This window comes from Lepidochelys kempii, chromosome 6 (genome assembly GCF_965140265.1).
Source record: "Lepidochelys kempii isolate rLepKem1 chromosome 6, rLepKem1.hap2, whole genome shotgun sequence".
Lineage (NCBI taxonomy): Eukaryota > Metazoa > Chordata > Testudines > Cheloniidae > Lepidochelys > Lepidochelys kempii.
Window position 1 is genome coordinate 3328481 of NC_133261.1, and position 27569 is coordinate 3356049.

General features: G+C 46.4%; 1 protein-coding gene across 1 annotated transcript; it reads right to left on the reverse strand.

The window, feature by feature from the left end:
- Positions 1-491: 491 nt before the first annotated feature.
- On the reverse strand, positions 492-9931 carry LOC140913736 (olfactory receptor 5AR1-like). The gene is made up of 2 exons (XM_073350537.1): positions 9923-9931; positions 492-1430 (listed from the first exon to the last, which is right to left on the reverse strand). Exons 1-2 carry the CDS (start codon positions 9929-9931, stop codon positions 492-494), a joined length of 948 nt encoding a protein of 315 aa, XP_073206638.1.
- Positions 9932-27569: the final 17638 nt, after the last annotated feature.

Here is a 27569-nt window from a genome sequence, read left to right on the forward strand (position 1 = left end):
CGGATTTATTTGGGGTTTAGATCCCATTGGGAGCTGGGTATCTGTGTACTGGAGATAGATGTCCTGCTGAGCTGGTTTCAGCCTAGATCTGCAGCTTTGGGGGCATCACCCAGAGCCTAGGTCTGTGTTGCAGCTGGCTAGTGTGTCTAGCTCAACAAGACAGAGTTCTGGAGGCCCAGGCTGGAAGGGAAAATGGGCTCAGAGGTAATTTCAGCACATGAGGTGACAGTCCCAATGACGGTCTCTGTGACCAAACCCAGCACACTATGCACTTGGCTTTCCTGCATTTCCAGTGATGCTTCCCTTGTTTTGTCCACTGATCTCAGTTGGGGACTGCAGACCTTGTTGGAATACAAACAAATTAATAATAATAACAATATAATAATAAACAAAACTACCACAGGCTCTCTGAAATTATTTTGTCATGTGCTGAGAATTGAATTCACCTGTTTCCACTCCCCACCACTAAACCAGTCCTGAATGAAACAGATTCAAGAACTGGTTAGCAGTTTATTCATTGCTTTCCTCAGGGAGTCCTTCACCTCCGTGTTCCTCAGGCTGTAGATGAGGGGGTTCAACATGGGGATCACCAGCGTGTAAAACACTGAGGCCACTTTGTCCGTATCCATGGAATAGCTGGAGTTGGGACGTAAATACATGAAGAGGCTGCTGCCATAAAACAGAACCACAGTAGTCAAGTGGAAAGAGCAGGTGGAGAAGGCTTTGTGTCGGCCCTCGGCAGAGCGGATCTGCAGGATGGTGGAGGTGATATAGACATAGGAGAGGAGGACAGTCACAAAGCTGCTCCCTGTAATGCAGCTCGTCAGAGCAAACATCACAATCTCATTGATGTGGGTGTCAGAACAGGAGAGAGCCAGCAGCGCGGGGACGTCACAGAAGAAATGATTGATGATGTTGGAGCTGCAGAATGACAGCCGAAATGTACAACACGTGTTTAACACTGAATCCACCAACCCCACAGTGTACACACCAACCACCAGCTTTTTACAAAGCTGCTTGGACAAGGTGACCGTATAGAGCAGCGGGTTACAGATGGCCACATAACGGTCATACGCCATCACAGCCAGCAAGAGGCACTCAACGTCTGCAAAAGCGATGGAGAGATACATTTGCACAGCGCAGGCCGTGTAAGAAATGCTTTTCCTCTCGGCTAAGAAATTCAGCAGCATCTTAGGGGAAATTATCGAGGAAAAGCAGAGGTCACAGAAGGACAAATTCCTGAGGAAAAAGTACATGGGGGTGTGGAGTCGGGGATCAACTGTGATTAACAAGATCATCCCCCCATTTCCTACCAGGGTAATACCATAAATCAGTAGGAACACCAAAAACAGGGGAACCTGCAGCTCCGGATGATCTGTCAGTCCTGAGAGAATGAACTCAGTCGCCTCTGAGTGATTTCCCTCTTCCATCTCCTCTCAACAGAGATCAGACAGCTACAAAGATGTGGGCAGGTAGATAGTGAGGAAAATCTGTCCCTTCTCTGCAAAGAAGTAAGTGAAGATAAATAGAGATCAGTTTCTTAACAGACATCAGTACCAGCTCAGGGAAGGGCTTCGTCCACAGAGCCAGATGTTCACAGCTGGTCATTCCAGATGTTCCATAAAATGCAGACACTGTGCAAATACAATGACATGCAAGTTAATCATGCCCCCCACACAAACACTCCTGTTCACTAATCCAAACAGAAAACAGTGACTTGTGACTCTGCTGTGAGAGAATCAGTCTGAAGGGATTATTCGTTATCTAAAGAAGGGGTGAGAGTAAAGGAGTGTCAATCTTTTGATCCTCTTTGGGCAAGGGGAGCTGTGTGGCTTGGCACGTCCATTTGCGTTAAAGTTGCTTACTGTGCTAATTAAGCTTGTTGGCATTTACTTGAGCCTGTATGAAAACCCAGCAACACCATGGGAAGCCCTGGCTTCAGTGATTTTATAATTGCCTATTTTTTTCCAACCCATGAGGTCGCTCCTTTAGCTGAAGGGGTAGGAGTTGGGGCTGAGGCTTTTAGTGCTTGAGGTCTGGAATTGAATAGCTGCTGATCCCCATGGTGTCTCTGTGTGTGTCTGACTGTAATTCAGGACAATAGCACGTACCTGCTGAGAAGAGACAGAGAGATGTGGTGGCATTTCCCCATCAATAGAAACTGCCAGTCTGGGAGCATGCAGGAAATTTTATACTGAGATGTGCGATCTATGGCCCATGATTCGAGAAGCAACTGAGAGTACCTGAGTTCAGAGAGCCACAACACCTAATTAATGCATTCAGTGAACCAAAGCCAGCTTGGTGTAATTGGTGCCCTGGGGATTAATTTGACCTACTCTTTCTTACTGTGTTATTAAATGATGCAAATTTTACCAGAATTACAGAGTATGAGGTTAGGGTATATTTCACCCTGGTGTATTCATTGTAATTTGGGTACTGTGTAGACCTAATCCACAAAGGGTTCTTTTTTTTTTTTTTTTTTGTGGTGACTGAAATTTTTTAGCTAAAAACTTAATATTTTAATAGGTTATTCCCTAAAGTAGAAAAGATCGGTTCACGCACTTTGCTTGCTGGAGACCACATGATGACCAGAGGAGCTCAGGCGCTAAGGAGGAGACCACAGCATGCTACGGACCTCTGCAGTTCACAAAACTATCCCTTTTGCCTGCATATTTTCTGCATATTATTTGCACACCAAGCTCAGTTTTAGATGCTAAATAAATCTATGAGTCAACTAGAAATAATCATGATCCCATCACAAATATTAAAACATTTTTTGATAATGTATGAGAAGTTATAAGATTACAGTGTATCATGTTATTCATACATGTTCCAAACTGAGGCTGTCAAACTGGTCTCTCTTCAACAAAGAAATGTTTGCTCCCCTTAATTTTGTATCTAAAAAGTAATCAGAGTCATTAAGCAGGAAGGGAAACAAAGGTATCCCCAAAAGATGAGGAAAAAGCAGAAGGGAACATCCCATAGATAGATTTTGTTCTCTTCCAGTAAACAGGTGGAAATGTTTCTCAAAGTAGGGATAATACAAGAAAAAGAAGGGGCAGACATCCCAGGGCACCGCTCTCTCTCTCTCTCTCTCTTTCTCTCTGCCCATTGATTTACTACGTCTGAAGAGGAAACTTTTCCTTTGAATTACACATCGTTTATTTACTGAGGCAAAAGTTGCATTCTAGTTTTATTTTTCTTGTAACCAAGTCTGACTTCTATGCCTTCTCATTTGCACTCATGGAAAATCTCTTTGTATTCAATAAACTTTGTTTTATTGTTTTATCTAATCCAGTGTGTTTAAATAGAAATGTCTGAGAATTGTCTGCATATATTGTCTGCATAAAGGAGTTGGAGGCGCAAGTGGTGTTCTCGTCCATCCTCCCCGTGGAAGGAAAAGGCCTAGGTAGGGACCTTCGAATTGTGGAAGTCAACGAATGGCTACGCAGGTGGTGTCGGAGAGAAGGCTTTGGTTTCTTTGACCATGGGATGGTGTTCCATGAAGGAGGAGTGCTGGGCAGAGACGGGCTCCATCTTACGAAGAGAGGGAAGAGCATCTTTGCGAGCAGGCTGGCTAACCTAGTGAGGAGGGCTTTAAACTAGGTTCACTGGGGGAAGGAGACCAAAGCCCTGAGGTAAGTGGGAAAGCGGGATACCGGGAGGAAGCACAGGCAGGAATGTCTGTGAGGAGAGGGCTCCTGCCTCATACTGGGAATGAGGGGCGATCAACAGGTTATCTCAAGTGCTTATATACAAATGCACAAAGCCTTGGAAACAAGCAGGGAGAACTGGAGGTCCTGGTGATGTCAAGGAACTATGCCGTGATCGGAATAACAGAAACTTGGTGGGATAACTCACATGACTGGAGTACTGTCATGGATGGTTATAAACTGTTCAGGAAGGACAGGCAGGGCAGAAAAGGTGGGGGAGTAGCACTGTATGTAAGGGAGCAGTATGACTGCTCAGAGCTCCGGTACGAAACTGCAGAAAAACCTGAGTGTCTCTGGATTAAGTTTAGAAGTGTGTGCAACAAGAGTGATGTAGTGGTGGGAGTCTGCTATAGACCACCGGACCAGGGGGATGAGGTAGATGAGGCTTTCTTCCGGCAGCTCGCGGAAGCTACTAGATCGCATGCCCTGATTCTCATGGGTGACTTTAATTTTCCTGATATCTGCTGGGAGAGCAATACAGCGGCGCATAGACAATCCAGGAAGTTTTTGGAAAGCGTAGGGGACAATTTCCTGGCGCAAGTGCTAGAGGAGCCAACTAGGGGTGGCGCTTTTCTTGACCTGCTGCTCACAAACCGGGTAGAATTAGTGGGGAAAGCAAAAGTGGATGGGAATCTGGGAGGCAGTGACCATGAGTTGGTTGAGTTCAGGATCCTGACGCAGCGAAGAAAGGTAAGCAGCAGGATACGGACCCTGGAATTCAGGAAAGCAGACTTCGACTCCCTCAGGGAACGGATGGCCAGGATCCCCTGGGGGACTAACTTGAAGGGGAAAGGAGTCCAGGAGAGCTGGCTGTATTTCAAGGAATCCCTGTTGAGGTTACAGGGACAAACCATCCCGATGAGTCGAAAGAATAGTAAATATGGCAGGCGACCAGCTTGGCTTAATGGTGAAATCCTAGCGGATCTTAAACATAAAAAAGAAGCTTACAAGAAGTGGAAGGTTGGACATATGACCAGGGAAGAGTATAAAAATATTGCTCGGGCATGTAGGAATGATATCAGGAGGGCCAAATCGCACCTGGAGCTGCAGCTAGCCAGAGATGTCAAGAGCAACAAGAAGGGTTTCTTCAGGTATGTTGGCAACAAGAAGAAAGCCAAGGAATGTGTGGGCCCCTTACTGAATGAGGGAGGCAACCTAGTGACAGAGGATGTGGAAAAAGCTAATGTACTCAATGCTTTTTTTGCCTCTGTTTTCACTAACAAGGTCAGCTCCCAGACTGCTGCGCTGGGCATCACAAAATGGGGAAGAGATGGCCAGCCCTCTGTGGAGATAGAGGTGGTTAGGGACTATTTAGAAAAGCTGGACGTGCACAAGTCCATGGGGCCGGACGAGTTGCATCCGAGAGTGCTGAAGGAATTGGCGGCTGTGATTGCAGAGCCATTGGCCATTATCTTTGAAAACTCGTGGCGAACGGGGGAAGTCCCGGATGACTGGAAAAAGGCTAATGTAGTGCCAATCTTTAAAAAAGGGAAGAAGGAAGATCCTGGGAACTACAGGCCAGTCAGCCTCTCTTCAGTCCCTGGAAAAATCATGGAGCAGGTCCTCAATGAATCAATCCTGAAGCACTTGCATGAGAGGAAAGTGATCAGGAACAGCCAGCATGGATTCACCAAGGGAAGGTCATGCCTGACTAATCTAATCGTCTTTTATGATGAGATTACTGGTTCTGTGGATGAAGGGAAAGCAGTGGATGTATTGTTTCTTGACTTTAGCAAAGCTTTTGACACGGTCTCCCACAGTATTCTTGTCAGCAACTTAAGGAAGTATGGGCTGGATGAATGCACTATAAGGTGGGTAGAAAGCTGGCTAGATTGTCGGGCTCAACGGGTAGTGATCAATGGCTCCATGTCTAGTTGGCAGCCGGTATCAAGTGGAGTGCCCCAAGGGTCGGTCCTGGGGCTGGTTTTGTTCAATATCTTCATAAATGATCTGGAGGATGGTGTGGATTGCACTCTCAGCAAATTTGCGGATGATACTAAACTGGGAGGAGGAGGATGGTGTGGATTGCACTCTCAGCAAATTTGCGGATGATACTAAACTGGGAGGAGTGGTAGATACGCTGGAGGGGAGGGATAGGATACAGAAGGACCTAGACAAATTGGAGGATTGGGCCAAAAGAAATCTGATGAGGTTCAATAAGGATAAGTGCAGGGTCCTGCACTTAGGACGGAAGAACCCAATGCACAGCTACAGACTAGGGACCGAGTGGCTAGGCAGCAGTTCTGTGGAAAAGGACCTAGGGGTGACAGTGGACGAGAAGCTGGATATGAGTCAGCAGAGTGCCCTTGTTGCCAAGAAGGCCAATGGCATTTTGGGATGTATAAGTAGGGGCATAGCGAGCAGATCGAGGGACGTGATCATTCCCCTCTATTCGACATTGGTGGGGCCTCATCTGGAGTACTGTGTCCAGTTTTGGGCCCCACACTTCAAGAAGGATGTGGATAAATTGGAGAGAGTCCAGCGAAGGGCAACAAAAATGATTAGGGGACTGGAACACATGAGTTATGAGGAGAGGCTGAGGGAGCTGGGATTGTTTAGCCTGCAGAAGAGAAGAATGAGGGGGGATTTGATAGCTGCTTTCAACTACCTGAAAGGGGGTTCCAAAGAGGATGGCTCTAGACTGTTCTCAATGGTAGCAGATGACAGAACGAGGAGTAATGGTCTCAAGTTGCAGTGGGGGAGGTTTAGATTGGATATTAGGAAAAACTTTTTCACTAAAAGGGTGGTGAAACACTGGAATGCGTTACCTAGGGAGGTGGTAGAATCTCCTTCCTTAGAGGTTTTTAAGGTCAGGCTTGACAAAGCCCTGGCTGGGATGATTTAACTGGGAATTGGTCCTGCTTCGAGCAGGGGGTTGGACTAGATGACCTTCTGGGGTCCCTTCCAACCCTGATATTCTATGATTCTATGATTTGTGCTGATAAAGAAATAATGGACAATGTTGCTTGTATTGTCCAGGAGAGAACTGAGCAGCACAGGACGTACATTTCAGGAGGGAAATCAAAGACTGGGGAACATGTTGGGGTCACTCTGCAGTATAACCAAATGTGATAAGAGCCAAGGAGCAAATCTCAAAGTCATCAAAGCGAAATTTAATCTCTCCTGCCAAGGAAGCAGTTCCAGAGGTATAAAGAGTAACATTGGTGTGGTTAGCAAACAGGGAAAGATTCGACTCTATCTCTGATTATATGTTTCTGATCAGGTACTGCTTCTGTCCTTTCAACTCATTGTAAGTGAAGGGAGGAAAAAGAAAGAGATACCACCAAGTCATGGGCAAACAAGTCAGTTTCAGAACATTTCAGCCTTTAATTGAAATGACAGTGAGCCATTCACGGGAAGGGAAGTAAAGAATGATCCTTAGAGGAGAAATTTTAACTTTTCTGAACATATTTACCTATCAAAAGAAGGAAAAAGCTTTATGAAGGGAGGCACAAGCATGATGGAAAAGAGGAGAAAATCACTTTAATAGGAAGGGGGAAAACTCACCCATCAATTCAGGGTTATGTCTGTACTAAGGCCATTGCATTGACTCAGCTGTGATGTGCAGCAGCACCACAGTGTAGATGCTTTCCACGTTGATGGAAGGGTTTTTCCATCATTGTAGTTAATCCACTTCTCCGAGAGGCAGTAGCTTGGTCGATGAAAGAATTACACTGAGGGTCTGTACAAGCTAACTGACTCACACAGGCTGTGAAAAGATTCCCCGCCCTGTGCTACAGAGCTCTGTTGATCTAATTTTTAAGCATAAACCAGGCCTCAGAGAAGCTGCTGATCAAAAAGAACAGTTGGGAAATCTCGTCCTATCTCCCTGACTGGTGTTTATCTAACCTGCTCTTAAAAAATCTCCAGTGGTGGAGATTCCACAACCTTCCTGGGCAAGTTATTCCAGCGCTTAACCACCCTCACTGTTGGGGTCTTTTTCCTATTGTCCAACCTAAACCTCCCTTGCTGCAGTTGAAGTGTATCCAGTCTTGTCCTCTCCTTCACCTACTCCCACATTGTTTTGCAATTTTATTCTTAAACTCTGTGTGACGGGTTGTGTCACAGAAACCCCTTTGGGACTGCCTCCGGATGTGCCTAGACTACCTCTAAGCCTGTTTTCTCCGCCAGCTTGGGAGTTCAGTACCTTAACTTGTTTGAGCCAGGCAAACAGGCCAATATTAATAACTTTGAATACAAAAATATTACATGCATGCAAATAGGATGAATATATCCAGTTGATCATAACCTTTTCAGAGATATGTTACATGGTCTGTCTGGCATAAAACATATCCCAGTTATGTCATATTTACACTCATAACAATATTTTTAAAAGCATTATGGGGTGCAACATCACACTCTGTTTCACGGACTATAATTTGTAGGAAATAAATATAATTAACAAAAGGATCAGGAGGGAGCTGGCTTGCTCAGAGATATTTTGTAGTAGCATCTGCAGAGATGCTGCAGAGATCTTCAGTGTTAACCACCAGTTTGGGGAATAGTCTCCTTTTTGCAGCCTGCCCTGACCATAGCATTTTCAGTGAGGACTGTCTCAGGCAGCTCTGGGTCACAGGAGGGAGAAAGCCAGGAGGAGGAGTTATGAGCATGACTCTTAGAGGAAGTACGGGCACACTGTTTCCTGGGCACAGACCTGGGGCGACAGATTTTGGAGTTTCTGAATACAGAGTTTGCTGGTTGTTGGTTGTTTCTACTGGTGTTCAGGGAAGCAGGACATTGTGTACATTCTTTGTAACCCCTCACCCACAGATTGTACTAAAGAATAGAGCTGACTTGGATCACAGGTTGGCACCACTTCAGAGAAGCGGGCACCAACATGCCCTGGTGCACTGATAATACCAGGCAAGACCGCACACTCATGAGGGATAATTTCTGCTACCACAGTGAAGAAGGGAAGGGTCATCACTGGGCCTGCCTTGGATCTCCTTGGTGGGAGGTGATGACCACAATGTCCTTGTGCATCTGCACAAGTGGATCAGTGCATTGCCCCATCCCTGTGGTGACCTCACCCTTTCATGTCAATTGAACACTACTGTCAGTCTGCACCACACCTTTCGTGTTATTGGGATATTTTCGAGGTTGGTGGCTGTGACATACCAGGGTCCAACCCAGACTAATCAGCGGCTGTGTGGCACCTGCCTGCAGCCTTGCAATGCCTTGCTAAAGTGGCTTCCACGTGGGCCACTCACAGACAACCCTCAAGCATGGAAATCGCACCCGAGGCATGTGTGTGTAACTGGAGGCTGGTCAGGAATAATTGGGTTACATTCAGGCTCTCACCACCTTCGGTTATACTGCAGGGTGACCCCAGCATATTCCCCAATCTTTCATTTCCCTCCTGAAATGTACGTCCTTTGCTGCCCAGTCCTCTCCTGGACAATACAAGCTACATTGTCCATTATTTCATTATCAGCACGAATATGCAGGCAATTCTCAGACATTTCTATTTAAACACACTGGATTAGATAAAACAATAAAACAAAGTTTATTGAATACAAAGATAGATTTTCCGTGAATTCAAATGAGAAGGGATCAGCAGCTATTGAATTCCAGACCTCCAGCACCAAAAGCCTCAGCCCCACCTCCTACCCCTTCAGCTAAAGGAGTGACCTCATGAGTTGGAAAAAAATAGGCAATTACAAAGTCACTGAACCCAGGGTTTCCCATGATGTCGCTGGGTTTTCATACAGGCTCAAGTAAATGCCAGAAAGCTTAAATAGCACAGTAAGCAACTTTACGCCAAACGGACGTGCCAAGCCACACAACTTCCCTTGCCCAAAGAGGGTCAAAAGATTGACACTCCTTTACTCTCACCCCTTCTTTAGATAACGAATAATCCCTTCAGACTGATTCTCTCACAGCAGAGTCACAAGTCAATGTGTTCTGTTTGGACTAGTGAACAGGAGTGTTTGTGTGGGGGGCATGATTAACCTGCGTGTCATTGTATTTGCACAATGTCTGCATTTTATAGAACATCTGGAATGACCAGCTGTGAACATCTGGCTCTGTGGACTAAGTCCTTCCCTGAGCTGGTACTGATGTCCATTTAGAAACTGATCTCCATTGATCTTCACTTACTTCATTGCAGAGAAGGGACAGGTTTTCCTCACTATCTACCTGCCTACATCTCTGTAGCTGTCTGATCTCTGTTGAGAGGAGATGGAAAAGGGCAATCATTCAGAGGTGACTGAGTTCATTCTCTCAGGACTAAAAGATGATCCACGGCTGCAGGTTCCCTTGTTTGGGGTGTTCCTACTGATTTATGGTATCACCCTTTTGGAGAATTGGGGGATGATCTTGTTAATCACAATAGATCACCGACTCCACAACCCCATGCACTTTTTCCTCAGGAATTTGTCTTTCTGTGATCTCTGCTTTTCCTCGATAATTTCCCCTAAGATGCTGCTGAATTTCTTAGCCGAGAGGAAAAGCATTTCTTACACTGCCTGCGCTGTGCAAATGTCTCTCTATCCTTTTTGCAGATGCTGAGCTCCTCTTGCTGGTTGTGATGGCATATGACCATTATGTGGCCATCTGTAACCCGCTGCTCTATACGGTCACTATGTCCACTAAGCTTTGTAAACAGCTGGTGGTTGGGGTGTACGCTGTGGGGATTGTGGATTCAATGATATACACGTGTTGTACATTTCGGCTGTCATTCTGCAGCTCCAACATCATCATAATTTCTTCTGTGACGTCCTCCCACTGTTGGCGCTCTCCTGTTCTGACACCCGCATCAATGAGATTGTGATGTTTGTTTTAATTTGCTGCATTCAAGTGATCAGCTTTGTGACTGTCCTCCTCTCCTATGTCTATATCATCTCCGCCATCCTGCAGATGCGCTCTGCTGAGGGCCGACACAAAGCCTTCTCCACCTGCTCTTTCCACTTGACTACTGTGGTCCTGTTTTATGGCACCCTCCTCTTCATGTATTTACGTCCCAACTCCAGCTATTCCATGGATACAGACAAAGTGGCCTCTGTGTTTTACGTGCTTGTGATCCCCATGTTGAACCCTCTCATCTACAGTCTGAGGAACATGGAGGTGAAGGACGCCTTGAGCAAAGCAGTGAATAAACTGCTAACCAATTCTTGAATCTGTTTCATTCAGTACTGGTTTAGTGGTGCGGAGTGGAAACAGGTGAATTCAATTCTCAGCCCATGACAAAATAATTGCGGAGAGCCCGTGGTAGTTTGTACTTTATTATATTGTTATTATGAATAATTTGTTTGTATTCCAAAAAGGTCTGCAGTCCCCAACTGAGATCAGTGGACAAAACAAGGGAAACATCACATAAAATGCAGAAAACCCAAGTGCATAGCGTGCTGGGTTTGGTCACAGAGACCCTCATTGGGACTGTTACCTCATGTGCTGAAATTACCTGTGAGACAATTTTCCCTTCCAGCCTGGGCCTCCAGAACCCTGTCTTACTGAGCCAGACACACTAGCCGGCTGCAACACAGACCTAGGCTCCGGGTCACGCCACCAAAGCTGAAGATCGAGACTGAAACCAGCTCAGCAGGACACCTGTCTCCAGTACACAGATAACCAGCTCCCAATGGGATCTAAACCCCAAATAAATCTGTTTTACTCTGTATAAAGCTTATACAGGATAAAATTATAAATGCTTGCCCTGTATATCACTGCAAGAGAGATATGCACAGCTGTTCCCCCCCACGCCCCGGCAAACATCCCGGTAACAATTACTTACACTAAGTTTACAAATAAATAAAAGTGATTTTATTAAGTATAAAAAGTAGGATTTAAGTGGTTTTAAGTAATAACAGACAGAACAAAGCAAAATAAGACAAAGCACTCAGGCTAAGTTAATACACTCAGAAATCAGTTACAAATGTTCTAGTTTTTCTCAGGATAGAGGACTGTTGCCTGCATGCAGTGAAAGGTTTGAATAAGCCAGATGAACACCATTTCCTCCCTGTCATCCTTCTTTATTAATTTATTCAAATCCACCACAAATGGAATATATCACCACAAGTTTATTTATTGCCATAACTCGTTTCATTTCCTTCTTTCAGTCCTTCCGGGAGCAACCATAATATTTTATAATAAATTTACAGGTAAATAAACACTCATCTTTCTCATGTTCTTTTCCATTTTCTAGAAGAATGAAAAAGCTGTGGAAAGAGGTGCAGCCAGTTAAACTGGATCTCAGGATCTGCTCTGCTGCTGAGATAATGTCCTTGGCTTTCCCTGTGGTGCTGTTTCCACACATGGAATGTTGGTTCCATTCGCTGAACAGAGTGTGGGAAAAAAAGCTCTGTGACCTAAAGCTGAAAACAATCATATCCCATTTCAAGACCCATCTTCTTTCCGGGCTTATGGATCTTGACCTCCTCCCTGGATTAGAACTGGTGACTCAAAGGGGAAAGGCACCTTGTCTCAGCCTCAAAACCTTCAGCCATTCCCTTTCCCCAAAACTGTCTTTCTTAATATCCTTACTCTTTATCCACCACCCACATTGCTCAGCAATTATCTCACTGTTTCAATTCTGCAGAGCAGACCACCACACATCAGAGTGAGAAGTGAGACTTTTTTAAACTTGATATCACTCGAAAGGCGGTACTGACCTGAGGGGCAATTTAAGTGATTTGTCCACTTTCTGACAGAGGAGAAGAATGAACCCAGGTCTGCTGAGTCCGAGTCCAGCAGATCATCTGCCCTCCATGGATTAAGGCGTGAAGGATGAAATGATTCCTTTCCTACCTAAAAGAATCTGCTATCCTGTGACCCTAAATCTTTACATAAATACACATCGGGTCAGATTTAATACACCAAACCAAAACACATGCATGTCCCATTATAAGAACATAAGAACGTTAAGAATGGCCATACTGAGTCAGAGCAAAGGTCCATCCAGCCCAGTATCCTGTCTACCAACAGTGCCCAATGCCAGGTGCCCAGAGGGAGTCAACCTAACAGGTAATGATCAAGTGATCACTCTCCTGCCATCCATCCCCACCCTCTGACAGACAGAGGCTTGGGACACCATTCCTTACCCATCCTGGCTAATAGCCATTAATGGACTTAACCTCCATGAGTTTATCCAGTTCTCTTTTAAACCCTGTTATAGTCCTAGCCTTCACAACCTCCTCAGGCAAGGAGTTCCACAGGGGAGGGATAGCTCAGTACTTTGAGCATTGGCCTGCTAAACCCAGGGTTGTGAGTTCAACCCTTGAGGGGGCCATTTAGGGATCTGGGGCAAAAATTGGGGATTGGTCCTGCTCTGAGCAGGGGGTTGGACTAGATGACCTCCTGAGGTCCCTTCCAACTCTGATATTCTATGTCCCCATTCTATGTCTATGACTGTGCGCTGTGTGAAGAAGAACTTCCTTTTATTTGTTTTAAACCTGATGCCCATTAATTTCATTTGGTGGCTCCTAGTTCTTATGTTATGGGAACAAGTAAATAACTTTTCCTTATTCATTTTCTCCACACCACTCATGAATTTATATACCTCTATCATATCCCCCCTTAGTCTCCTCTTCTCCAAAATGAAAAGTCCTAGCCCCTTTAATCTCTCCTCATATGGGACTCGTTCCAAACCCCTTATCATTTTAGTTGCCCTTCTCTGATCCTTTTCTAATGCCAGTGTATCTTGTTTGAGATAAGGAGACTACTGTACACAGTATTCAAGATGTGGGAGTACCATGGATTTATGTAAGGGCAATAAGATATTCTCCATCTTATTCTCTATAGCTTTTTAATGATTCCTAACATCCTGCTTGCTTTTTTGACTGCTGCAGCACACTGCATGGACGTCTTCAGAGAACTATCCACAATGACTCCAAGTTCTTTTTCTGATTAGCTGTAGCTAAATTAGCCCCCATCATTTTGTATGTATAGTTGAGGTTATTTTTTCCAATGTGCATTACTTTACATTTATCCATATTACATTTCATTTGCCATTTTGTTGCCCAAGTTTTGTGAGATCTTTTTAAAGTTCTTCAGTCTCCTTTGGTCTTAACTATCTTGAGCAGTTTAGTATCATCTGCAAAATTTGCCACCTAACTGTTAATGCCTTTCTCCATATCGTTTATGAATAAGTTGAATAGGATTGGTCCTCAGACTGACCCTTGGGGAACACCACCAGTTACCCCTCTCCATTCTGAAAATTTACCATTTATTCCTACCCTTTGTTCCCTGTCTTTTAACCAGTTCTCAATCCATGAAAGGATCTTCCCTCTTATCCCGTGACAACTTAATTATCCCTTACATCTGTTTTGTACCCATGTCTGTTGCTATAGGATGTTATATCTCATTGGCTTAGCCAGCCCCCTTGTTGTTCTGCAGTTCCTCACTGGTGACTCTTTACCACGTTAATCAAGAGATTCATTGAGCAAGAACCTCATGCAGAGATGATGATGAAAATGTAGGAGATGAGGATAACGAGGACGGAGATGATTTCCACAGAGCTACCATAGTTATAGAGAAGGAGTTGATTGAGTGAAGTGTCAGAGCATAAGAACTTGAGGAGCTGTCAGGGTTCCCTCCCCACTCTGAACTATAGGGTACAGATGTGGGGACCCGCATGAAAGACCCCCAAAGCTTATTTTTACCAGCTTAGGTTAAAACTTCCCCAAGGCACAAATTCTCCCTTGTACCTTGGATTAGGTAAATGCTGCCACCACCTAGTGATTCAACAAACATTTAGGGAGGGCCACTTGGAGCCCTCTCTTCCCTCTAATATACCCCCAAGCCCTACCCCCCCACTTTCCTGGGGAGGCTTGAGAATAAACAGGATAACCACAGACCAACCTTGGTTTTTTTAGGACAGAGAACTTTATTAGAAAGAAAAAAGGTAAAAGAAGCACCTCCGTAAAATTAGAATGGAAGATAATCTCACAGGGCAATTGGATTCAAAACAGAGAGGATTTTCCTCTAGGCAAAATCTTAATGATACAAAAAGAAAAAAAAAAACATAACAAGGAATAAACCTTCCTTTCAACACAGAGAAAATCATAAGCCAAAACAAAAGATAATCTAATTCATCCCCTTGCTAGTGCTTACTAATTCTATAGGTGTTGAATTGCTTGCTTTCTTGATCTGACTCCAGCAAGAACCACACAGAACAGACAGAACAAATCCGCCCCCCCGCCCCCCCCCCGACCAGATTTGAAAGGTCATCATGGTAAGGTGCCAGCCACATTACCTGAGCTTCTTAACCCTTTACCGGTAAGAGGATTTTGTGCCTCTGGCCAAGAGGGATTTTATAGTACTGTATACAGAAAGGTGGTTACCCTTCTGTCATAAATATAAAGAGAAGGGTAAACTCCTTTAAAATCGCTCCTGGCCAGAGGAAAATATCTTCTCACCATGTCACATAAACAGTGACATGGCAAAGTGAGAAGATATTTATAGTCAACAGAGCAAATATCAGTTTTTATAACCATGGCAAAGTGAGAAGATATTTATAGTCAACAGAGCAAATATCAGTTTTTATAACCATAAAATTAGCAACACACCACAAGATGGCCCTGTATACAAAATTCTTATTTCTTTAGGCTAGAAACACCACAAAGGCCTAGTTTCAGAGTAGCAGCCGTGTTAGTCTGTATCCGCAAAAAGAAAAGGAGGACTTGTGACACCTATGAGACTAACAAATTTATTTGAGCAGAAGCTTTCATGACCTATAGCTCACTTCATCGGATGCAAAGGCCTAGTAGCTGTTTGGTTAGTCTCATGACCCAACACATCTTTTCATGCATAAATTCCTGGAGAGGCTTGAGGCTAACTATGTTGCACAGGCATAAAGTCAACTAACCTTTAGGATTAAATAATAAGGATCGTTGCATGTGATCGTCTGCCGTAATAATAGTAGGGGCTAGATGGGTGAGATAATATCTTTTCTTGGACCAACTTCTGTTAGTGAAAGAGACAAAGCTCCCAGAGACCACTGCTTCAGGCCTGGGAAAGGTACGGAGCATCAAAGCTAAATGGAAGGTGGAACAGATTGTTAAATATAAAGAATGAACACTTGTTAAGAACTCATTAAGAAACAATTGAAATGAAGTGTTTTGGTGGCATTGGACTGGGAACATTTTGATTTTCTGTCCTGTGGAAGTATATCATTGTATAAGTATAACGTTGTATAAGGGGACATGCTGGATACATTGTATATGAGAGGGCATGCCACAACATGTTACAAAGTATCTGAGGGAGCACACGTAGGGACAGTTAGCTTTTGAATGGAGAAGCAATTAAGATAGAGCCAGCACATCTAAGAAGGAGGCATCAGAATGGAAGGTGTGAAGGGCAATTAGTTAAGTTAACTGGAAGCTGTTAAAAGGAGATTGTTAAGGGTGGCAGGTAATTGAAGATACGTGACTGGTCTCAGGGATCTCAAAGGGTGGTGACTAAAATCTTTTTCTTCTTTTGTCTGTAACTTCTCTGTAACTTGTTCTCCAAAAAACTGTATAAATTAAAAGACACAAGCCCCACTCGGGGGGCTCACTTCTAAATGTATTAGCAGAGCAGCTTTGCTAATAAAACAGAGTGGTCTGATAAATTGTGAGTCTGGGTCAAACTTTGACAATTTGGAGGTTCCACCGAGATGGCAAGCGGCTTCACTGAGGCTGTGTGATCCCTGACTGCCTTGCAGGACGATCGTGGCAGCCGGCGCCTGGACACTTAGTCCAAGCGATCCTCCACAAGACAGAAAGGTACACAGCAGCAGCGCAGTCTACGCCATTGAACTTGTTGGTTCCCACTCTGTTCGGGTAGGGGTCCTTGGATCCAGCTTCTGGAATCAGACGTCTCAGGTAATTATTATTTTTGTGCTTTAACCAGTTTGAGGACTGTCTTGTCTTTGTGTCTATCCATCTTCCCTGTGGTGTGTGTGTGAATCTGGGAGCCATCTCTGTCTGGAGACTGGCTGACCAAGGGGTCCCCGTCCCCACAGTCTGAATAAGTGGAATCTGCACAGCACAGCTGCAGCCGCACCACGCCTTGGGTATAACCCCTGGTGTGAAAGCAAGGGCAGTTGAGGCAGTAGCCTGTGGGCTCCTTTCTGTGTGTTTCACCGGGTACCGCTCTGCTGAGCCTGAATTTCCTTCTTGTGTGAGTGCTGTGTGAAGTCATAGAATCATAGAATCATAGAATCATAGAATATCAGGGTTGGAAGGGACCCCAGAAGGTCATCTAGTCCAACCCCCTGCTCAAAGCAGGACCAATTCCCAGTTAAATCATCCCAGCCAGGGCTTTGTCAAGCCTGACCTTAAAAACCTCTAAGGAAGGAGATTCTACCACCTCCCTAGGTAACGCATTCCAGTGTTTCACCACCCTCTTAGTGAAAAAGTTTTTCCTAATATCCAAGTCCTCCTGGATGGGTAATCAGAAGTCTAAGGTAGAACAGTTCCCTAAGGGAACTCCAGCTTATTTTATGTATTTTAGGAGGGGTCCGGACTCTTGTAGGTTTCTTGAAAAATGGTCCAAATTAGCTCTAGAGAACCCCAAATTACAGTGGCCACTGTTAGGTTCTTGGGACAAGGATCGAGTGGACACTTTAAAAAACAAACTCGTCCTCCCAAAAACCAAATTGGAGAGAGGAGAAGTAGACTGCTTCATGCAGTGGTGGGAAGAGGCAAATTGTAGATGGACTGAGTCAAAACTCACCTCTCTTAAAAATTCTATCAAAAAACTAACAGTTCAATTGGATGCAGTCTCTCCCACCACTAGTCTGAGCGCTCCCCTTTGCCCAGTCCTGTGCAATGATCCGGATCAAACCTGACCCCCACCATACTCCTGCACAAATAAGAAATCAGAAAAGGAAAAATCTTCAGTGACTACAGATAATGAAAGCGAAGAAGATACCCTCATTGGCCTCGCAGCTCTGCAAAATATTATGAAGAAGAAATCCAAAGCAGACTGCAAAGATTCTCTTGACATCTCTTCTTGGAAAAGAGAACCTGATGGGAGGGTAATGAGAGACTCTGATCAAACTGTTGTGGCACCCTTACGAGTCCTTAAGATGGGAGAAAGTGAGTCCATATGGGATTATAAGCCCTGGACTCATACGGAACTTTTATCTATAGTTAAAAGTTTCCCCAAACCACAGGAAAACTCTGTCAAATTTGCTGAGGAGTTTCTGTTAATCTGTGAAACCTATGACCCCTATGAGACAGATCTCCTCCAACTGTGTAAATTGTTAGCTCCTGCCAGTTATTATGAAAAATGGTTGGCTGCCGCAGACTGGCCAGCTGAGGCACGCCACTCAACCATAAAAAGTACTGGCCCAGATTCGGCATACAGAGACCGGTGTATGGCTCTTTGGAAGCGCCTGCATCAAGCCATTCCCAAAGTGTGGTCTCCTAAAACAAACTGGACAGCAATACGTTGCTGTAAGCAAGGGCAAGGAGAAAGCCCAGGCGACTATAGGTCCCGGCTAACTGATATTTTCTTACAACATTCAGGAATACAAGAGCCCGATGTAAATGGGCAGGGGGCCTTGGCACATGCATTTGTTGATAGTCTTCTCCATGCCACAGGCAGCATGTTAAAACGAATAAGTGTGGGATGGGAGACTGAAACCATGGACAAATTGCTGGCAGTAGCAGAGCATTGCCACTGCACTTTAAAAGGAAAGGAGGAACAGTCCTCCCAACATTTAATTGCTCTGCAGATACAGCATTATTCAGGACTCAGCAGACCACACCGGGGACAGGGACGGGGTTGCGGAAGGGGGCGGGGGGCTGGATTAACTGGGGTTTGTAACTATTGTAAACAGCCTGGACACTGGAAAAAAGAGTGTCCAAGACGACCTAATAATTGTATGGGAAATCAAGTGAACCCCCCGCTGGTTCCTCCAGCTGATCCCCAACCCTATTTTTCACCCCAACAATGGCGGGATGCTGGGGAACCTCACAAAGTTTTAGCTCCCTTATTACCTCTGTCCCCTACTGGAGAATGTGTCCTGACTGTAAATGATCTCTCTCTCCCTTTCCTTGTTGATACTGGAGCTTCTCTTTCTACAATCCGCACCACTGACTTGCCTGAGGTTCCCCAATCTGGAAAATCTGTGTCTGCTGTTGGCATTACAGGGATCCCTACCTCTTTTCCCCTCTCAAAACCTTTGTCTGTTCAGGTCGGTCCCCTCTCTGAGGAGCATGCATTCCTCCTCTCTGATTCCACCCCTGCAAACCTTCTGGGATGGGACTTGCTATGCAAACTTGGCTGTTCTATTTACTGCTCCCCAGATGGTGTCTATCTGCAAATCCCTCAGTCTTCCTTATGTGATTCTGTAGCCTCCCTGCTGTCTGAAACTTCCCTCTCCACTCCGGTCCCTTGCTGTCCCTTAACTCCATCCCTAGAGCACCTAATCTCTCAGGTTCCTTCCTCCCTATGGCCATCTCACCCATCTGAAGTGGGCCGATTAAATACTGACCCAGTTCGGATTACTGTAGACAATTCCAAACCTCTGCCTCGCCTGTCTCAGTATCCTTTGAATCCTGAGGCAGAGGCTGGGATTGCTCCAGTTATATCTGCATTAAAAGAACAAGGAATTATTGTCCCTTGTTCCAGCCCCTGTAACACCCCTATCCTCCCAGTTCAAAAGGCTGATGGCAAATCGTGGCGATTTGTTCAAGACCTTCGAGCTATTAACCGTATTGTCATACCTTCTTTTCCAGTGGTTCATAACCCTGCTACAATACTAGCGTCTATTCCTCCAAATGCAACCCACTTTACTGTTGCAGATTTGTGCTCCACTTTCTTCTCTGTCCCAGTTCACTCTGAATCCCAGTATCTCTTTGCCTTCTCCTACAAGGGTCAGCAATATACATGGACTACCCTTCCCCAGGGGTATACAGAGAGTCCATCCTATTTTTCTCAAGCCCTAGCCAGGGATCTCGCTGATCTGGTTTTCCCATCAGGATCCACACTGATCCAATATGTGGATGACTTACTCCTGTGCTCCCCCTCTCTGTCTGCCTCAGAAACTGATTCACTAACACTTCTCACAGCTTTAGCAAACAAGGGTCATAAGGCTTCTCGCACAAAATTGCAGCTCTGCCAAACCTCTGTCACATACCTAGGCTTCCTTCTCTCCCAGGGCTCCCGTACACTCTCTCCAGCCCGGGTACAAGCCATCCTTAGCTTTCCCCAGCCTTGCTCTCCATGCCAGGTCAGAAAATTCTTAGGCATGACAGGGTTCTGTAGGCAATGGATTCCCCAATATGCTTCTCTGGCTAAACCACTCCAGGAACTCACTCGATCCTCTGTACCTAACCCCATGCCATGGCCACTTGAAGCAAATGCTGCTTTCATCTCCCTTAAGCAGAATTTAGCCTCTGCCCCTGCCTTAGGGTTACCTAACTATGACAAGCCTTTTACCCCTTTCTGTCACGAACAATCTGTTTGTGCCCTCGGGGTTCTTACTCAGGAGCACGGTGACAGAAATCGCCCGGTGGCTTATTTTTCTGCAACCTTGGACCCTGTAGCCCAGGGTTTACCCCCTTGCCTACACGCTGTAGCTGCTGCAGCGTGCCTGGTCGAGATGTCTGAGTCCCTTGTCCTCCGCTCTCCTCTCACTCTCCTGGTTCCCCATTCTGTGGAAACTCTCCTTCTGCAACGCAACACTGCTCACCTCTCCTCTTCTCGCCTCACTAGGTATGAACTTTTGTTGCTTTCAGCCTCACATATCACTGTTAAGCGCTGCTCCCGGTTAAACCCTGCTACCCTCCTTCCTTTACCTAGTGATGGTGAACCCCATGACTGCCTTGCAACTGTCTCCGCTATCACTGTCCCATGCCCCGACCTTTCAGATGTACCTCTCCCTAACTCTGACCTGGTATTATTCACTGATGGGTCCTGTTATAGAAATGACCAAGGCCACCTTCTTGCAGGGTATGCTGTGGTCTCTCTCTCTGAGACCATAGAAGCTGCGTCCTTACCCTCTGTGACCTCTGCCCAGGTGGCTGAACTGATTGCCCTCACCCGTGCCTGCTTTCTAGCCAAGGGGCTCTCTGCCACTATTTTTACTGATTCTCGGTATGCCTTTGGGGTTGTGCATGACTTTGGCACCCTCTGGCAGGCTCGAGGTTTTCTTACCTCTACTGGTACCCCTATCAAGAATGGCCCCTACATTGCTGCCCTCCTGTATACAGTTTTACTACCATCTGCCTTGGCAATTGTTAAGTGTACTGGCCAATCAGCGGCAGACACCGAGGTGGCAAAAGGTAATGCACTTGCTGATGCTGCTGCAAAACATGCCGCCACTATAAAACCTTCACCAGAAGCGTTTCTTGGTCCCCTCTCTGTCTCTGTAATGCCGCCATCCCTGTCTCATCTCGCTCAGCTCCAGGATTCTGCCCCAGAAACAGAGAAAGACTCCTGGAGTGCTTTGGGTTGCTCTTTGCATTCTGATTCCCTTTGGCGATCGCCCACCGGTACCTTTGTAGCCCCCCTCTCACTCTACCCGTCTCTAGCCACCCTGCTACACGGTGTTTCGCATGTCGGCAAGGAGGGGATGGTCTCTGCTATGAGTAAGGTGGGGTGGTGGGCTCCCCATTTCAGCTCCTCTGCAACCCGCCACTGTGCCGCTTGTGTTACTTGTCAAAGCCACAATGTAGGCAAATCTGTAAAAGTAACACAAGGGTTCCGGGGTTTGCCTCAAGCACCTTTCCTACACTGGCAACTCGATTTTGTACAAATGCCAAAGTGTCAGAAATATGAATTCATTTTAGTTATAATATGTCTGTTTTTGGGTTGGATTGAAGCCTTTCCCTGTTGCAAAGCTGATTCATTGTCCGTTGCAAAATGTCTGTTAAACCACATTATCCCTACCAAGGGAATTCCTGCCACTTTGTCTAGTGACTGGGGAACACATTTTACTGGAAAAATTGTTCAACATCTAAACCAGGTATTACATGTCACCCACCTGTTGCACTGCCCTTACCATCCACAGAGTGCAGGGGCAGTTGAAAGGCGAAATGGTGTGCTTAAAAATAAGCTGGCAAAAATCTGTAGTTCCACAGGGTTAAACTGGCCAGCTGCTTTACCACTGGCCCTTATGGAAATTCGGTCATCCCCATCCCAGAGACACAAATTGAGTCCATTTGAAATCATCACGGGACGCCCTATGCGAACAATGGCTACTATTACCCCAGCCCCAGACCTAAACCTAACTCACAGCATGCTCCTCCAGTACTGCAAAGGGTTAATGCAAGCGGTGAGCTCCTTCCATTCGCAGGTGCGAGCAGCTTGGCCGAGGGAACCCACCTCTGCTGCTTGTCACACTCTTGAGCCTGGTGAGTGGGTCTGCCTGCGGCATCCCCTTCGGAAGCACGCCTTGGAACCCCGGTGGGAGGGTCCATACCAGGTACTGCTCACCACCCAGACAGCAGTGAAATTATCCGGCATCGCTGCATGGATCCACGCCTCACAGTGTAAGCCAGCACCACCTCAAGGGGACCAAGCACCTCTGCAAGACCACGCCGAACCAGCTTCAACCCCAGAAGACAAAGAGGAACAGCCTGCAACCCCTTACAATCTGCGCTCTCGTAAGGGTTGCCAGAAGCAGAGGGTAAGCAGACAGCAGGACCCAACAAACAAGAAGCAGTAGTGAGCCTTGTGCCTGCTGCCCGGTGGACGTAAAACCGTGACTGCGGTTCCCTCGAAAGGGGTTGTCGGAACCAGAAAGGGTCCTGCTTCCAACATGTGTCCTTTGAGAAGCTTAATCCTCAGCTCCTGTGTCCTGAGGGTCTGGGGAATCCAGAGTGACAATGACAATTCTTTCATCCAACAACAGGTGCAGATAGCCCAGATCCTGAATATTTCTAATTGCGGGGTCTGCAGCCACATCCCAGCTCACTCACAAGCTAGTATCCCCACCATGGCAATCCCTTTGATTTCCTCAGAGCTTGCTGGAGAACCCTATCCACTTAAAAGGACATGGAAGGAAAATGACACTTGGGGGCTGGGAAAAACTTATGTTCCTAAACTTATAAGTGTGGTGAAAGGAAAGGGCCATTGGTGCGGGGTGTGTAATGGGACAGGGCTGAGTCTAGGGAGGAGCAGCTGTCTCCAATACATCGTGTCCCATGGTGTATGGGACTATTCAAACAAGGTTGGAGAATGGCGAACCGGGTATGGAAAGATAAACTTCCTCTCAACCTGGGACCAAACCAAAGATTTAATCTCTTGCTCCCCCTACAGCCTCCCTGAGAAAAACAGCACCATTTACAAATGTCATGTGAATGCTACCTCTTCTCCCAGTGAAAATCATCCTGTGCCCTTTGGGGGATACTATTCGTCCTTCGTAAATTCTTACATGTCAAAGGGTTGCAGTCAACCCTTCCCAGCTTTAATGGGACATCATTGGGTTTGTGGGGAAAATGCTTACACTGTGTTACCAGCAAATTGGTCAGGTATCTGTTATCCTGCTCAGCTTTTCCCACAATTCCGGGTGCTTCAATCCCTCCCACGAAATCACCTCCGTAATTTCAGGCGAAAAAGGAGGGACTTGCCAGATGCTAAATGGTATGTGGATAACATAAGCCCCCTAACTTGGGAAGAAGCTGTTGGTATTTCTTTAGTCCCAGTAGGGAGGGGTAATCCACCATGCAAAAAGGCTTTTAAGGTTACAAGCGGTGGTTGAGATCATGGCCAATGAAACAGGAGAGAGCTTAAAAACTCTAGCCAAAGAAGCAGGAGCGGTCCGACAAGTGGCCCTCCAAAACCGTCGGGCATTAGATATAATACTGGCAGCCAAAGGAGGGACCTGTGCTCGAATTGGAACAGAAAGCTGTGTATACATACCTGATAATACTAATGAGGTAATAAATCGTGCTAGCCATCCGGAGCAAATTGCATACCTTCCCCAAGAAGAACCAAGTTCCTTGTGGAAATGGATAAGTAACTTATTCAATTTCTCTAGTCTGGGAAACTGGTTGTTTCAAGGAATCCTGACTATCCTATTTGGAATTCTAATAATCTTTGTGTGTTTTCAATTGATTTCTTGTTGTATCCAAAACTGCACAAGACACACCATCCATCAGGTTACCCCTAACCAGAGTGCTAATCTAATGTTGTTAAATGTCACCAGTGAAAGTAATGAAAAAGAATGACTGATGTATGGAATCCAGTAAGTCATTGGTCATGGGCATAGCCTTGACCAAAAGGGGGGATTGTGGAAGTATAACATTGTATAAGTATAGCGTTGTATAAGGGGACATGCTGGATACATTGTATATGAGAAGGCATGCCAAAACTTGTTACAAAGTATCTGAGGGAGCACACGTAGGGACAGTTAGCTTTTGAATGGAGAAGCAATTAAGATAGAGCCAGCATGTCTAAGAAGCAGGCATCAGAATGGAAGGTGTGAAGGGCAATTAGTTAAGTTAACTGGAAGCTGTTAAAGGAGATTGTTAAGGGTGGCAGGTAATTGAAGATATGTGACTGGTCTCAGGGATCTCGAAGGGTGGTGACTAAAATCTTCTTCTCCTTTGTCTGTAACTTCTCTGTAACTTGTTCTCCAAAAAACTGTATAAATTAAAAGACACAAGCCCCACTCGGGGGGCTCACTTCTAAATGTATTAGCAGAGCAGCTTTGCTAATAAAACAGAGTGGTCTGATAAATTGTGAGTCTGAGTCAAACTTTGACAAGTGCTTCTTGATTGAGCACTTAATGTGCACATTCCTTACTCCACAAGCTGACCAAATGCTCTACTAGGCTACTTAAAATCAAGCAAGTGCACAGCCAATATTCTTAACTCCAACTACAAAAATGATACGTGCATACAAATAGAAGGAATATATTCAGTAGATCATAACCTTTGCAGAGATATGTTACATGACCTATCTAGCATAAGACATATTCCAGTTATGTCATTGTTACACTCATAAGCATATTTCTAGAAAGCATTATGGGGTGTAACGTCACACCCTCCTCCTGAACATACTGCCAGAGTCTTGGACACTGTCCACGGCAGAGGCAGTACCTGTAAAATCCCTGTTGGTTTCAGGTCACAACCCCTTTTAGTACCTTTAAACCGTAGGAGGTCATTCATGGGTGTTCGAGCAAGGTTTGGGGTTCCTGGTATCACAGAATCATAGAATATCAGGGTTGGAAGGGACCTCAGAAGGTCATCTAGTCCAACCCCCTGCTCAAAGCTGGACCAATCCGCAATTTTTACCTCAGATTCTTAAATGGCCCCCTCAAGGATTGAAATCACAACCCTGGGTTTAGCAGGCCAATGCTCAACCCACTGAACTATCCCTCCCCCCTGGTCCCCAGATGCCTGAAAACAAGTTGGGGTGTAGGATTGCTAACAGAATGCAAACAGCAATATCTGTTAAAGTGGAGTTGTCTTGGCGTTTAGCCACAAATGCCTTGAGGCGGAGTGCCTCAGTTTCCCCTTCCACACAGCAGCGTAGGCCTGTTATGCTTTTGCTGTGGTGCAAAGGTTTCAGGCTGTTTAAAGGTATGAGCTGAAAAGCAACATGCTTGTGGCACTGTCTTGTCACCATCCCTAACATGAACTGAAGGGTTAATGTCTAGCTATTCCACCTGGAAGCAGGCGGGGCACACCCTGACTGTTTCCTAGGAGCAATGCACACATTGCTCTATCCAAGAACAAGGGCTAGATATGAACCCTGAGAACTTGATTGTTTGGACAGCAACTGTGGGAGGTTTTTTTAGCCTGGGCTCAAGGCCTGAGAACCAGGATTGTAGTAGATAGAGGATGGTAACTAAGCATATGAATCAACGTCATACATTCCTTTGTGTAGCAGTGTGTAATGCTTAGGGGGAGAAATATAATAAAAGGAGAAGGTGGAAGACAGGGGGGGCAGAACAGCCCATCTCCGCTGACCAGCCTGCTTGCTTGCAAAAAGCTGTGTTCTGTCTCATCACTGAACCGCAACAACTGGCGCCCAACGTGGGGCCCTCAGCACTCACCTCGCCCGGCAAGGGTTTCAGACGCGTCACTCATCCACTTTGTGGATCCCGGTGAGTATTTTTCATTGTGGTAAGTATGGGAAGCTCCCTCTCTGCTTTGCAAGTGCAACACCGTAATGAGCTGCAGTATTTGCTGCGTAAGGCTCAGCATGACTGCCCGGCTCGAGAACTCACTCTCCTGCTACAGGAGGTGCGTGCCAAGTGCCCGTGGTATCCTGAAGCTGGAAGCCTTAAGTTAGCGGACTGGGAGCGATTGGGCCAGACATTGCACAAAGAGCCTCGGGCACCCGTGCAGGCTTTACATGCCTGGCACCTCTGCCGCGACGTGGTACAGCGTGTCGCCTCGGACAGACCCTCCCTCGCGAGGCTGGTGCTCTCGCCACCCCCGTCCGCCCCTGCAGCCATCCCCCCTCCTGGCGATGCGACACAGCGTGTCGCCTCGGAAAGGCCCTCTCCAGCCCCAACAGAGGAGCTGCCGATCCTGCCACCCCCGTCCGCTCCTGCAGCCACCCCTCCCCCTGCTTCGCCCCCAGTGCCTCTATTACCACCGCCTCCCTGGCCTTCCCCACCGGAGCCGGTGTGTGATCACCCTCCCCCCATGGGGCCCCCCGGAGAGTCATCTGCATCTGCTCAGAAGCTTTCGCTGGTGCAACAAATGGTTCACGCAGCGAAAGCTCGATCAGATCTTACAGCAGAGGAGCTGGCTGATCTGGTCTCCGTTTGCCCGGTGACCTGGCAGAATGATGACCAGGGCAACCCCGTGGGCACCTGGACCACTCTGCCATACTCGGTGGTTAGAGAGGTAAAGAAAGCAATTCGTGAATTTGGCCTGACTAGCACCTTTGTGCGTGGTCTCATTGAAGGGATGGGTGCTGGGTACTCCCTAATCCCTGAGGATTGGAAAACGCTGCTGCGCATGATGTTGTCACCCAGTCAGTATGTTATTTGGCTTAGTGAGTATCAGCAGATGGCAGAACGCCAAGCCCAGGTATATAGAGAGCAAGGTATCATTTATGAGCATTTGGCAGGGGAGGGCCAGTTTGCTACTATTGGGATGCAGTCTCAACTCCCTCAGGCCGTCTTCCCCATTATCTCCACCTGTGCCCAGCATGCTTTCAAGAAGGTCCCGGATTCAGGCAAGCCTACCAAAAGCTTTGTCAGTATCCGTCAGGGTGCCTTAGAGTCCTTTTTGGATTTTACCAACAGATTGCAGGAGGCTATCCTCCGACAGGTGGATAACACTGAGGCAGCTCACGAGCTCCTGTTAAAATTGGCAGTTGAAAATGCAAATGAGGATTGCCGCCGTGCTCTCCAGGCAGCACAAGTCTCTGGTATTTTAGAGCTCTCAGACATGCTGCGGGCGTGCCAGAACATTGGCACACAAGCCCACAAGGCTGGAGTTCTGGCTGCCGCCCTCAGAAAAACTGGGAAGGAGGGGAAGCGCTGTTACCGCTGTGGTAAGGAGGGTCATTTTCAGCGGGAGTGCCGCTCATCTAAGGCACCAGCCCGACCCTCAAAGAAGTGCCCCAAGTGTGGGAAAGGTTATCACTGGGCTAATCAGTGTCGTAGCGGGTCGGGAAACCGCGCGACGGGTCCCCCCCGAACCCAGGGCCAAACGGGGGTGTTTCCTACTCAGGCAATCACTCCTCTGCCTTGGAATCCGTAGACTCTATGAGGGCAGCGACTGCTGGAAGTGCAGGGCTTGATTTGATCATGCAGGAGGACACTGACTTTCAGCTGCCAGGGGAGGTCTGTGCCATACCTACACAGGTGATGGGACCCCTCCCTGCCGGCTTTGTAGGTCTTGTTCTCCCTCGCTCACATGCTGGGAAACAGGGCTTTTTTGTCATTCCAGGGGTCATTGATGCTGATTACACTGGCATTATTAAGGTTCAGGTGTGGACTCATCTTCCACAGTCGCT